We start from the raw sequence: 13,452 nt of genomic DNA, 5'->3' as shown, positions 1-13,452 counted from the left end.
CATCTCTTCCACTCTGCATAAATCATAAAGCTCCCTAAACTGGTCATTAACCTTCTCATCACATCCATCCTTCTGGGAGAGCATGCCGTGACAAAGCTCTGACAAGACAACGGGTGGCTCCGGGGCGTAGTTCAGACCTCCCAGGTGAGGGGGTGGCCGGCCTCCCCCGGGACCTTTGCCCAGAAACATGCTATCACACACGCACACTTTCCCTGCCAAGTGGCCTGGCCCTGACGGATGGATTGCCTTGTAAATTCACTTACTGCCAGTTCACTCAACCTCTTAACTCCGGGGCTTACCCTGGAGGCCAAATTTGCCTCCAGATTTGTCAAGTCTTGAGACACAGGTCTGAAGAAGAAAGCAATAATGAACAGTGCAATTTAGAAGGGGGAAAAGGCAGCTGCATTTCCAGGCCCCCCGGTCTATTCTGTCTCACTTCATCTTTTACCTTGGCTGTCGTCACATTAATATGGAGCATATCCGTCCTCTACTGGGGGTTGAGTAAATTAAGAAAGGCAGTTAATTCCTAAATGTGAGCCATCTGCCTGTGAGGAAGCTGACGAAGGATATTGTCTCAGCAGCGCCTGGCACAAGTCGTCCGTGGTCATGAAGACGGTGTACGTGAGGAGGAAGTCATCAAGGAGGGTTTCTGCAAGGAAAGAAACACAAGCACGCGGTAAGCAAAGCAGTGACGAGGAGGACAACGGAACATGACAAATGCTGGAGGTGGGAGGGGCTAGGAGGGAGCATTTTAGCCAGAAAAGAGATTATTTATTAAAATTAAGATTTTTAAAACTCCTCACACAAAATGCTTCAAGTGGTGTGAAATTTTTATTACAAGACTCTAAACATACAACTTTTGTCAGCTTTTCCCCCCCTAAAACAGTATTTATATTTGTGGGTAAAGGTGTTATGGAAAACCAATGCATAAATCATGTGCTTTTAGAATAAAATTTTACAGTATTTCTGAGGTATACACTCCAGTCCTACAGGGAATGAAGCTGAGTGTGCTAATAAATGAAGCTTTCTAAAGCCATTCTCCTCAGTCGAGGGCAAGAACAACAGTCATAAAACCCAGAGGACATGTATCGGATTCCAAGGGCATTCACCTTATCTCTCAAATGTATCTGTTGGAAGCTGGGAAAGTGGCGAGTGATTTTCTTATTGCTGTGAAGACAGACAGAGCTGAGTCCTCACTCCGTCCCAATTCCTCTCCTACCTCCTTAACCAACAAGAATGGGCTCCATTTTCATCGCCTCTTTGCCTTGGGAGTTCTCTGAAAAGTCCAGCTCACATAGAATGTGGAACTGCAGACCTGGCAAATGTGACCTCGAATGTAACTTCCAAATGACAGAAAAGATTATATGCAGAATACAAAGTAGAGCTTCTGCCCTAAGTCTTTATCCAATCTCCTTAACTTCAGATTCATTTTACTATACAATTTCACTTGACATTCTGGACATCAACTTTTTAGTTATTTGAAATAGTAATAACTTATACGAAAAGTGGGCTTGGCGTGTACTCAAGAGTACCTGTGTTTTCCAAAGTCTAGCCACTAAAGACGTGGAGACAGAACTGCCCAGGACAGAACTTTATAGATACATGTTGGAGACTGGAAAAATTTCAGAACCTTTAGAAACAACCAGTACCATTCACTTTAAACGTCGTTCAAAGCAGAACAACAAGGCTATGTTTAGGAACACAGCACTCTGATGAAAGAGGCTGTGGATGGCATCCACAGTCCTATGGCAGCTGCAGGGCTCGATTTAGTTCTATGGTCTGCTTATATTGCAGAATGTCAACGATAACCCTGACCCACACAAATGGTAATGCTCAACAACAACAGCATAAGAAGGGAACTTTTTCAACTGTATTTATTTATTTTAGGTAACAATATTCCTTTTCAAGAATAAACTTGACAAATGGCACCTAAAATGTGAAACAAGCCTACACTTAGAATGTATCTCACTGTAACATGTTGTAGATAGTCACTGGTCTAACTTACTTTATGGCAAAAGCCAGTTCCCAAGCAGATGTGCCTGGGCCTTGCCGAGCATGGATTAAGTCCAGTACGAGAAGACCGTGGGAATGTGTCTGGGTGGACGATTTAATGTGAGGGGAGAGGCCCAGCCTGCATTCAGAGGAGAGCCAGGGGCTTCCTACTGGAGCCCCTGTTTACAAGAGTCTTACATCTGCACAAAAAGGCAGGGGAAGCTTCATTCGGAGATCTGCCCCCAAAGTCGTTAACCTGGCAGCAAAAATGTACCACTGGTCACCCTAATAAAAAAATGTGGAGTATACCTTTGAAACTTTGTATGTCTTTCATTAAGGTTTTTAAATAGTTTAAAGTCAAAGGATGGCATACTGTCTGAATCCCTGGGATATTTTAAAGAGGAATGCTCGCCCAGAACATTTTTCTGTATTAAATATAATTGATGAAAATCCTCAACTTCTCTTGTCTGATTAGAAATTGAAAAACATTTTTTTATTGTTGCATTCAATGATAGATACAGGCAGCAGGGACGAGAGAGAGCCCAGAATCTGCCTCAGATTGGAGCCAACGACATACAGAAACCACTGGGTGATGGAGCTGAAAACCTTACCCTGCCAGCATTTCAAATGCTTGATATTCAGGTTCAGGCTCTTTGGGGGTGATTGTACACTTAGCTAATTTAATGAGATTGGAAGGATTCTCTAATCAAGATTTACTCCATTAGGAGCTGAGATGAGGAACACCATTAACTTTGACATAACCAGTCTTTCCTTTCTGGAACAGCCTTAGGTAATGAGCTGAGCGACTGTGAGTCTGGTTGGATGCTGGCAAAACAACCTGACATTCGGTTCAATTAATCAGCTCACATATGACAATATTTTGTTAAGGGCTTTGACCCAGAAATGCTTATTTCCCCAAAGTTACTACCATATTAAATATTCAAGGCATTTGCCTAATTATCTCTCTGCCATAGAAATATTAATGAAATAAGAACAATAAGGCTACATAAAAACATCTCCAGCTAAAATCCTAATGAATAGAATAGCTAAAAATTGTAAAGAATAGAACAAATTCGCAATAGTCTTGAATCTCTATTTAATTAGCATATTGTTCTGAAATTTTTCTACATATAAAGAGCTTTCCTTTATTCTTTTTCAGCACTGGTATTTTTTATTTATTTATTTTTTTTGCTGCACATGAAAGTAATTGAGTGATATAATCAAAATGACACACTTCAAGTAAAAGTGCATTTTATAATAGCCATGCTTCAAAAAAGGCTGTCCCATTGGTACTTAAAGATATTTTTAGAACCACAATAGCTATATAAATGATCCCCTGAAGACTATTAGAAAACAATAGCCATTTAGAAAGACTAGAAAATCCATTGGCATCCACATTAACTCTATAATTATCTATTACATTCTATAGCGCTTAATTAATAGTAATTTAAGACCAGGCAAAAAAGCACCTTTGTGTATAAAAGCATCTTTCATTAAAACAAATTCCTAGTTGCCATATGCACTAACATTCTTATAAAAAGATGTATTCACTTTGATTTCTAACTCTGTGAATACGTAGGTATCAATATACAAAAAAACTTTTCTTTAAAATTCTATTCATTAAATCAATCACTTAATCTAATTCCAAGTTCTTGGCTCATCACTGAAAAAACTATTTGGCCATTCTATTGGGAATACCCTCTATTCAAAAATAAAAGATTATTTTTTAGAGGCTTTTTAAAATACAGGAAGTACTCTTACAGTCAAAAAGTAACATGCTAATGGCAATCAAAACTGGAAGGCAGCCCGGCCGGCATTGCTCAATGGTTGAGCGTCGACCTATGAACCAGGAGGTGGTCACTATTTGATTCCTGGTAAGGGCACATGCCTGGGTTGAGGGCTGGATCCCCATTAGGGGGAGTGTGGGAGGCAGCCAATCAATGATTTTCTCTTATCCTTGATGTTTCTATCTCTCTCTCCCTCCCCCTTCTCCTCTGAAAGGAAATAGAATTGCAGTTTTAAGTACTGTGTAACCTGAAATAAAATAAATCAATGTGTAGTCAAAACTAGAGCTTTGGTAGAAGGAGTTCTAAAATTCATGTCTGTAATTAGCCCCCAATGACGTTAATACAGGGCTCTTCCTAGCATCTGTTTTCATTTTAAGGCATAAGAATTGGTTATTTTTATTTGGTTTTACTTGAATGTATTTTTCTTTTATATATAAATTAAAATATCTTCTCAGTCTCATTTTGAGTGTATCAAGCACTAATAATTTCCATTTTATTTCTGAAAACACAAGCGTCTCTAGAGCCTCCTGGATGTGTCTCATGGAGGAAAAGTAACTGGTTTGGTACAGACCCTTTTTGTAATCAAAGTATAGAGAAGCTGTCCTAAATGTTTCCAAAAGGTCTAAGCTTAATGCTTTTGTCTCTCTCTCTCTCTCTCTCTCTCTCTCTCTCTCTCTCTCTCTCTCTCTCTCTTTTGGTAAAAAATGAAAAAAAAAACACACATAAAAACAAACCTTGAAGACTAAAAATCACAAGGAGTATAGGGTTACTTAGGAGCAATTAGAGAAAACTACTTCAATTATTTTTCAACACTCAGAAGCAAAATGCACTTCAATAATGAAACCACTCATCTGTTAAAGTGAATTACCAAATGAAAAGAATTTTGACAGACAACTGCCTATAGTGGCCATTTAATCTAAGTAAGGTAATGTGAATATTCGACACTTCTGTACTAACTCATATTCCTTAACATACCGCTAGCAGTTTTGTGTCACCTGTATTTCTACCTCAGATGCAATGGAATGTCAGGCACTCTAAAATATGTTCTACTTAACCTTTATTTCAAGGAGACAAGAAAAGCTTTGTACTTGAAAGGGCCCATTTCTGGCCCTGGAATGTCACAACTTACCATTATTTTTTGAGGAGCAGTGCCAACATGTACCATGTAATTTGATAAGCACACTCACACACGCGCACACGCACACACAAACTTTCATGTTCATGTTTGAATCGCAGGTTAAAGCCACGCTTCTTTCTCAGTGCCTTGGTCCACAGAACAACTGTGAAACAGCCGTGGAAGAGATCACATGGTATAACTAAGAAGTAAAGCTCGGAAAGTAGGTTGGAATAAATTCCGAGAGGGACTTTGAGCACCAGACTAAGGAGGCTGGGGCACCTTCTACAGGAACAGGGGAGATTCTCAAAATGAGGCGTGACAAGAGACACAGATGATGCCTGCTGCATCAGGGAGGTCAGACTGGATAAGGGATAAGCATGTGTTTACTTTCAAACACCTTGAGCTTGAGTTCCATGGGTTTAAGTGAAGCTATTGAGCAAAAACCTCAGAGATGAGAGCTTGCTAAAGAGGGCTGGGTGCCTGTGGGCGCTACTGCAGAAGGATGGCTGAGAACATGAATTCTCACACAGTCCTGGAAAGGGGTCAGCGGGGGGCTTAGGGTTGAGCTGGGTTGTATGTTTACATTTGGGCAATAGTAAGAGAAAGATGAGTTAAGGAAGGGGAAAGAGAAGAGAGACATAGGAGAATTGGGAGATACAAATGTAATAGAAGCCAACAAGAAAGAAGGATTAGAAAAGAGAGCAGATTTTAAGTGTCAAAAAAGTGGCTGGAAGAAAGTTTATGAGCCTGGGCATTCAAAGGCCGTTGGATCTGGTGTGTGGATAGTCCCTGGTCTGATGGCTTTAGAGCAATGCCGCTGAGTAAATGGTAGGGGCATACTCTTGTTAGACTGAAAGGAACAAAGGCTATTCTGATAATCAGCTCTCACACCATCTATCACACTGTTTTCCCCCAAAGACTCCTACTGCAGTTGTGCAGCTCACTGATTAGTAACAGCAGTTGCTCTCACAAATGAGGCAGGAGGAAAAATTTCTTCATGATCAATGCAAGTATCATTTTATTTAACAGAATACATTGGAACATGGGAATCGTCATGGGTATGTGGCCTTCAATACAATCTGCCAGCATCTACCAACAAAAATTAATATCCGGTTGTGAGATTCACTCAGTCGAACATAATTGACCTCTCTGGGTTGCTCCATCTGCATGATTAATATCACATAATACATTCTTATGATATAAACAGTGTTCTTAAGAGCTGGCCAATTAAACATCCTAAAACTTGATGTAATAAGTAAAAAAATAATTTAAACATTAAACCTTAAATTAGAAGTCTGGGTCACGATTATTTCAAACAATAACTCTAATACTATTTGAATCAACTTAGAACCAGGTATGATATTTTATCTCCCAAGCACCAAGAAGAATCTCTGCTATCAGCTTTCTTTCAAAACTAGAAATATATCACAGTTCTGAAAGTTCCCCCCTCCCCCCCCCCCCCCCCCCCCGATTGTTGTAATCATTAGCACTGAGTTTCAGAGAAGCAAATTTTTATTTATTTTTGTTTCTGGTTAACAGAAATTCTAGGGATACTAGAGAGACGTTATTTTCTTCAAGGTTTAGCAACTGACAATTTTAAAGCTAAGAATCAGGACAATAGCTAGATATATTAAAGATAACAAGATATTGCACAAACTTACTAATTTAAAGTAAATGCAACTAAACACAACTAATGCTCTTTCTAAACAATCTGGTGCAAGATCTTCCACATGCTGAAAGCTTCCAATACAGGGAAATTTAGTGTATTTCCTATGCTTCAAAGTATTTATGGGATAAATATTTCAACCAGTTGCTGATGGCAGGCGCGCCTTTGTGTTCTGATTTCCAGAACAGTCATTGGAGTCTTCATCAATAACACCTAGCTGCCTCCTTTCTCACACAGGTGGAAGGGAGACGTGGTTTAGGGTCACAAAGAAAGGTGTGGCCCCACTGAAAACCTATTACCTACGGTTGAGCACTGTGCTCTCTGTTCTGAAGAAAACAAAGAAAGATACAGTTGTGGTGAGGGCATGTGCCGGGGGGGGGGGGGGGGGGTAGGGGAGGCCGGGGGGAGGTCAATGGAGAAAAAAAAGGAGACATATGTACCACTATTTGTAATACTTCAAAAGAAAGAAAGAAAGAAAGAAAGAAAGAAAGAAAGAAAGAAAGAAAGAAAGAAAGAAAGAAAGAAGAAAGAAAGAAAGAAAGAAGAAAGAAAGAAGGAAGGAAGGAAGGAAGGAAGGAAGGAAGGAAGGAAGGAAAAAAGAAAGAAAGAAAGAAAGAAAGAAAGAAAGAAAGAAAGAAAGAAAGAAAGAAAGAAAGAAAGAAAGAAAGAAGAAAGAAAGAAGCAATCTCAACTTCTGTAGGGGTTTGGAATTTGACAGGTGAGATCATTAAAGGACCACATAAGGCAGCCTACAGACTCAGACTGATAAACATTCCATTCATATGAATGTCTGCGCAAACCTCCACATCCCACTCCTGCCTGCCTCACCTGTTTCTTACTGCGCACCAGGAAGCCAGTGGTGGCTTTGGTGGGCCATGAGGCAAGTAGGGAAGGGAACAGTAGCTACTCTATGACAACCACCCTTAAATGACCACGTACTGTGTTCTGTACCAGAGTTTTATCCCCTGATCTGTGCTCCCCACATCCACCCTAGGAGGGTCGGCCTTATTTTCTCTTTTGTGGTGATGACACTGAGACTGGGATACGTAAGGGGAATAATCACCGAGTTACTACACATCGATGTTGGAAGGTGCCTAGGCCCCAAAGTCTGACTCCCTCCCTGTGGGAACCACGCCAGGGTCCCCAGGTATTTAAGGCCAATGGGAGCACAGAGGCCTTGTTGTCAGTACACCAGAATGGCCAAGGCCACTCTGAGCATGAGCCTAATTGGGGTGCCCAAGGCCAAGATACCATAAGTGGGTGCAAGGACACATAGTACACTGTGCCCTTCTGTAGCCAAAATATGATTGGTGTCACTGTTGGCAACTAGCCTTCTTTGCTCTGGAGTAATACAGAAGTTATTGACCAGCTAGTATGCTGGGGTGAGAAGCAGAGGGGCAGGCACAGAGAATGTAGCTCCTATGTGTGCAGGAGAGAGGAGAGCTCAGACGGAGCTGAGAGCTGATACTGCTACGATGTAAGGCCGAGAGCTCAGGTATAGCTACGTTACCCAGCCAGTGTGCTGGGCAGGGGAGATGGGAGAAGCTGCTGAGCCCGCAAGGCTGGAGAGGCAACTGAGGCTGAAGCTCTAAGAGAGAGAGCTCAGGTACTATTGCTAAGTAAAGCTAGGCGTCTAGAGGCAGTGTGCGGCTGCTCAGATAATAACTGTGGGTACAGAGACTAACGCTGCTTTATGGGAAAGATATGTATTTACCAACGGTGTCCGGCTGCCTGCCTGTATGGACTTCGCTGTGAAGAATTGTCTTGTCTGATGGCTATGTGGCCACTGGCTTCTGCAATGAAGACTCATTCTTATATACCCACTAGAGGCCCGATGCACGAAATTCATTCAAGGGTAGGCCTTTGCAGCCCTGGCTGCCTCGAGGCCCCCTCCCCCGCCCCCCCCTCCCCCGCCCCACCAGCACCTGCCTTGACCTGGCACTGCCCACATCCGCAGCCACACCCCCCTGGTTCTCCAGAGCACCCCCCCCCCCCCCATCGATTGCCCCGCAGAGGGTGGCCAGGGCCTCCCTCTTTGGGGCAATCATGGGGCAACGGCTGGGCCCCTGACCAATCGCATCACACCCACCTTGCCTGGCCGGGCTCCAGTGGGTATCATACCATGGTCGTCCGGACAGTCGTTCTGCCGTTTGGTCGATTTGCATATTATGCTTTTATTATTACAGATAACCTCTCATGGCTTCTCCGTCTAAAACCCACCATCCTAGAAGGTCCAGCCCCAGGCAGAGGGGCTCAGACCTAACAACTGTTACTGAGCAAAGGATAAAGGAGGAACTTGGACTAAGTTCCCAACAGTTAGTACAGTGGGCAGGGTTCTAGAAGGACCTGTCCTGGTGCAGTCGGGAAAATTTTAGAAAAATATATGGACTCAGAACAACTCAGAGCAGCAGTGCTGAGCAGTGCTCCTGCTGTCTCTGACACTCCCTCTCCCTTCCTCTCTGAAATCAATAAAAACATATTTTTAAAAAGTTAGAAGATTCACCAAGTATCCTGTACACCCAGAACAAATGAGAACAGTGACTTTAAAATAGAAAAGGATACAGACTTGCTCTAAAAATAATTTTCTGTTCACTATTTAGGTTATAACAAGATATTTGGGGCAGTCTAACAAGATATTTTAGTTTTCCCCATGTTCTGCTCAGCCACATTTAACAATTCTAAGTTCATGTTTGTTTCTGAGATTTGGGGGAGGTGGTGTGGGGCGGGGGTGGGGGAGGAAGGATTGCCAGCCAAGTAGCTGCCTTAAGTAGAAGGCAGAAGGCTGCAACCGAATGAAAAGAATGGTTTCAATTATAGAGCAAGAAAGCCCCAAGGGCAGAAAATGAAGATAATGGGAAATGGGAGGGAAGGTTATAATGAAGAAGACCGTGAAATGAGGAAAAGCTCAATTACAGGTGTGTTACAGGCGAAGATCCCCTCACTCACAGAATGTCCCTTTCAGACATGTGCTTGTCAATTACTGCAATTGGGTGGCAATGCACCCCTTAAATGAAGCAATAATTTGCCTGCGACATGCTGTGAAAGATTCACACACAGTGATTACAATCAACAAATTGCCATTCACTAATGTTCTTTCCTCACGCGTGTAAGACTGTCTGAAGTACACACTTTTACACTGAAAAATCATTTTTTTTTCCATTTTCTGACAGGATGCTCAATTTTGCTTGAGGAAAAGTCACAGCATTTAAAAATACAGACATGGACATCTGATGGGTCTCACTTTAAATCCATCAACTGTGTGGGGAGGTCCCGCCTGAGATCTCTGAGAGACAAAGAGAGACAGAGAGGGAGAAGAGTGTTCTCATCCTTTGACATTATCTTCAACGGTCTCGAGTCACTCCAGGCACTGATGTTACAGTAAAACTATGGTTTTGCTAAAATCACTAGGTTGTTAAACTCACTATTGAACATAATATGTTGTCTCCATGGATTTCAGAATCTGTTGCTCCTTCCAATTTGCTGCTCCCCAAATGCCTGACTTACATCACACCTTTAAGCAAGTTTCTGGGAATGAGGCTGGACACTGAGAAAACTGCAAGTGTTTCTACTAAAGTACAATTATTATGACAATAGACCCAAACTCATTTAGAAAATATGATACATTTAAACACTTTAAGATTTGAGAATAGCATTTTCTTGTTAAAGGAACAAAAATCCATTTTCCTTTTAAAATAACATGAACAGCACACACACACAAAAAAAAATTACAAGAACAAAAACTGGCACCAAACTGCTGGGAACCTGCTGTAGAGATTACAGAACTTTAGATGGAAGAGAAACCGCCGTAGCAGCCTTCGTGCTTAAAGGGCGGAGATCAGGGAGACAGATTTAAAAAGGAAACTAAACAAAGCTGTCATCTTCCTCAAATTTATTTTTATGAGGAAAACTGCGAGCTGTATTGAAGACTTATGTTTCAAAATAACCTTCATCCTATGACAGCGAGACAATACAGATGTAAGCCATATCTTATTTATATACAATAAAACTGACGTCTATTAGGACCTCAAATTCTATATGAACTTTGGAACTTGTTAAGCAGGGTCTTTATATTTTAGAATAGATGATAATTTTATATCCTCTGATTTTTTAAAAGTTGACCAATCAAATACACACTTTTAGCAGCTCTCAATGTGCCAGAGTATTACATTACTTGGAATAACTTATCCTCCAGCCATTCTAGGAAATTAGAAATGTACTGAACAACAAGGAAAGAAATACCTAAGGTTTCCACAGTCATCTTTCTAAAAAGATGAGTATCAAACTGGCATTTGAGGTGGAGGGAAAGCAATTCAGGAGCTGCAAATACAATGTAAATAAGAGAATATGTGCAAATGCGTATAAAGAAGAAAGCCCATTCATTTCCAAGTCTTCCATATTGGCTGCAGTGTCCACAGGGAAACCCCTTATGATCAGGGGGTTGAGAGCACTGTAACTACAGAACCACCTCCAGATGGTCCTATCTTGTTTAGTGAGCTACTGAGCTGCTTTTTGGAGAGGATATACCAAATCATGCAGCCACAGCCAAAGCCTGTGCAGAGGAAAGAACTTTGATCTCTAGCTGCATCTGGAACCCAAGTCTTGACACCTGGCTCCCTTTCCCTTCCCTGACCCCCAAAAGCAAAGAACCAGGGCATAACCCCAACCTGAACACCAGAACACTTTCAGAAGCCAAGGGTCCATTGTCCAGGAAGATCTGGTGTTGATGCCCCTTTACCATAAATGGCCAGGTGCGAAGGTCCTCCAATTAAAACTTGTCTCACCAGCATGCCTGTCCCCCCATCCCCTTAAATACCCTTAACCTAGTCCAGCGAGTGGGATGGATTTGAGGCACCATTAAGTCTCCATTCTTCTCAGTTGGTGCTTTCTCAATCAATAAACTTTTCCTTACCCCAAACTCTGACGTCTTGAGTTTTGGCCATTTGAAGCATCGGGCACAAGAACTTGGGCTTGGTAACATCATCATCAAGGGGACTGACTTTAGAGACACAAGCAGTCACGTGGGTACTACTTCATTTAGAATGTAGTGTGAAGGAAACGTTCAAAGACTCTCTACCTCACCTCCAGGCTCCAAACCACCAGAAAGGGGTTGATATTTTCCTTAAAAGCATTCAAAGAAGAAAGTCGAAAAATTCTTGCTAAGATGCCCAAGTTTTTCAAAATTCTTATAGCCAAGAGGCTTAAGATCTACTTTCTAAGGTAATTCTTGCCCCTCACATATTTCATTTCCATCTTTGGATCCTCTTGAAATTAATTTCCCATAGCTTTACAATACTTTAGTTTGTTTCTAGTGTGCTCTAGAGTTACTAGTATACTTAATCTCTAAGTATTAGAAGAGGTCATGTGGAGTCAACATGAAAATGATGCAATTAAGAAAATGCATTCCAATGATCCATTCTCATGCTAAATGGGGACTAAACAGTCCCTGAAAAGCATCCTTATCCATTAAACATCTTCCTTTGCCCATTGGTTGTGCTGCAATGAAAATGTCCACATTTCCATTATTAATCAGTGCATGTTAATGACCTTATGCTCCGGCTCTGTCTTGCTTCATTTCACTTTGCTTCATTACCAACGAGAGTATTAATTAACCCACAATCTCCTGGCAGTGTAAAAGCATCACTTCACTAGCTATCATACATGATAGCGCATGTTCAAAGGTGGTGTGGATAGATGAGTCCGGAAGATGAACCCCTCAAATGAAATCCACAGTCAAAATCTGACTTCTAGACGCTTCTCATGTGACTGTCTGATACAGCACAATCCGCTGAAGCTAGGACTTCTTGTAACCTTCTTGAAGCAGTGAGCTCATGCATTGGCCTCTCTGCTCACAGCTGGGAACCAAGCAGCAGGTCTGTGCTGGAGATTAGATCGCTCTTAAGTGGCTACTAAAACACGTGATTTGGGGCTTATAGCTACAGTTGAATGGTAGGTTTTTATTTCATTTATGCCTTTCATCCATGATTCTAGTCACTGAACAAAAATGATAAAGGAATAAAGCTAAGAATATACCTGGGTTCATCCCCAGATTCCAATGATCACTTGATCTCTGAAACAGCTTAGTTAACTTCTTTCTTAGTTTCGCTGTCTATTAGATGAGGATAATGATCCTGTATAAGGATCTAATGGAGAGGAAGTTTAATGGATTAAATGAAATGGTGTCTTGAGTAACCTTCAAATCTCTGACTCTCAAATCTAGAAGGGAACTCAAACGTCACGTGGTCTAAGTCCTCTGCTTTCACAAATGAGGCAACTGAGAAGAACATTCTACACAATTCCAATGGATCCCATCACTTTGTCAATGCTAATTTATAAAGTCTCCCAACGCTTTATTTACAGCAAACACATTGCATTCTTCATATTAGTAATTAGAAGAGAAGCTAAGGGAACTGCCAAAAACACACACAAACCAAACCAAAAGAAACAAACCCTGGAGTACAAAGACGAGAGAGCAGAAACCATATTCTTCAAACACACACACATTTGTATTAATTTCAGAGAGGAAGGGAGAGGGAGAGAGAGAGAGAAACATCAATGATGAGAGAGAATCATTGACCGGCTGCCTCCTGCACACCCCCTATTGAGGATCCAGCCCACAACCTGGGCAAGTGCCCTGACTGGGAATCCAACTGTGACCTCCTGGTTCATAGGTCGATGCTCAACCACTGAGCCACCCTGGCTGGGCAGAAACCATATTCCAATGTAAGCACGTCTGCTCCAGCTCTCCCTCCCTCCGCAGCACGTGGGGATTTTCACTGTCACTGCAGAGAGCTGTCTCAGGCCTTTGCCCTACCTGGAAACAGAAGGTGCCTGTCCCAGCTTTACTCAAAGCTCTGGTGGTGGATTATACTCTACAAAGCCTTGAAGCTGGT

At 41.8% G+C, this 13,452-nt stretch overlaps 1 protein-coding gene across 13 annotated transcripts in view; it reads right to left on the bottom strand.

Moving 5' to 3' along the window:
• RAPGEF5 (Rap guanine nucleotide exchange factor 5) overlaps window positions 1-13,452 on the bottom strand; it is a 196,217-nt gene that overhangs the window by 43,620 nt on the left and 139,145 nt on the right. For 12 of the 13 annotated variants that reach the window (XR_004970861.1, XR_004970862.1, XR_004970859.1 and 9 more), the window contains one exon: window positions 571-649. Coding sequence is in view for 9 of the 13 variants with exons in the window: in XM_036327925.1 (XP_036183818.1) it covers window positions 571-649 (79 nt within the window). In the remaining 4 variants the exon portion in view is untranslated. Of the gene's footprint in view, window positions 1-570; window positions 650-1,109; window positions 1,230-13,452 lie in introns of those variants that run through there. The other variant, XM_036327929.1, reaches the window with a different exon arrangement.

Source organism: Myotis myotis, unplaced genomic scaffold, assembly GCF_014108235.1.
Source record: "Myotis myotis isolate mMyoMyo1 unplaced genomic scaffold, mMyoMyo1.p scaffold_m19_p_11, whole genome shotgun sequence".
NCBI lineage: Eukaryota > Metazoa > Chordata > Mammalia > Chiroptera > Vespertilionidae > Myotis > Myotis myotis.
The sequence above is the reverse complement of the archived record's forward strand: the minus strand, read 5'-3'. Positions and strand labels throughout refer to the sequence as shown.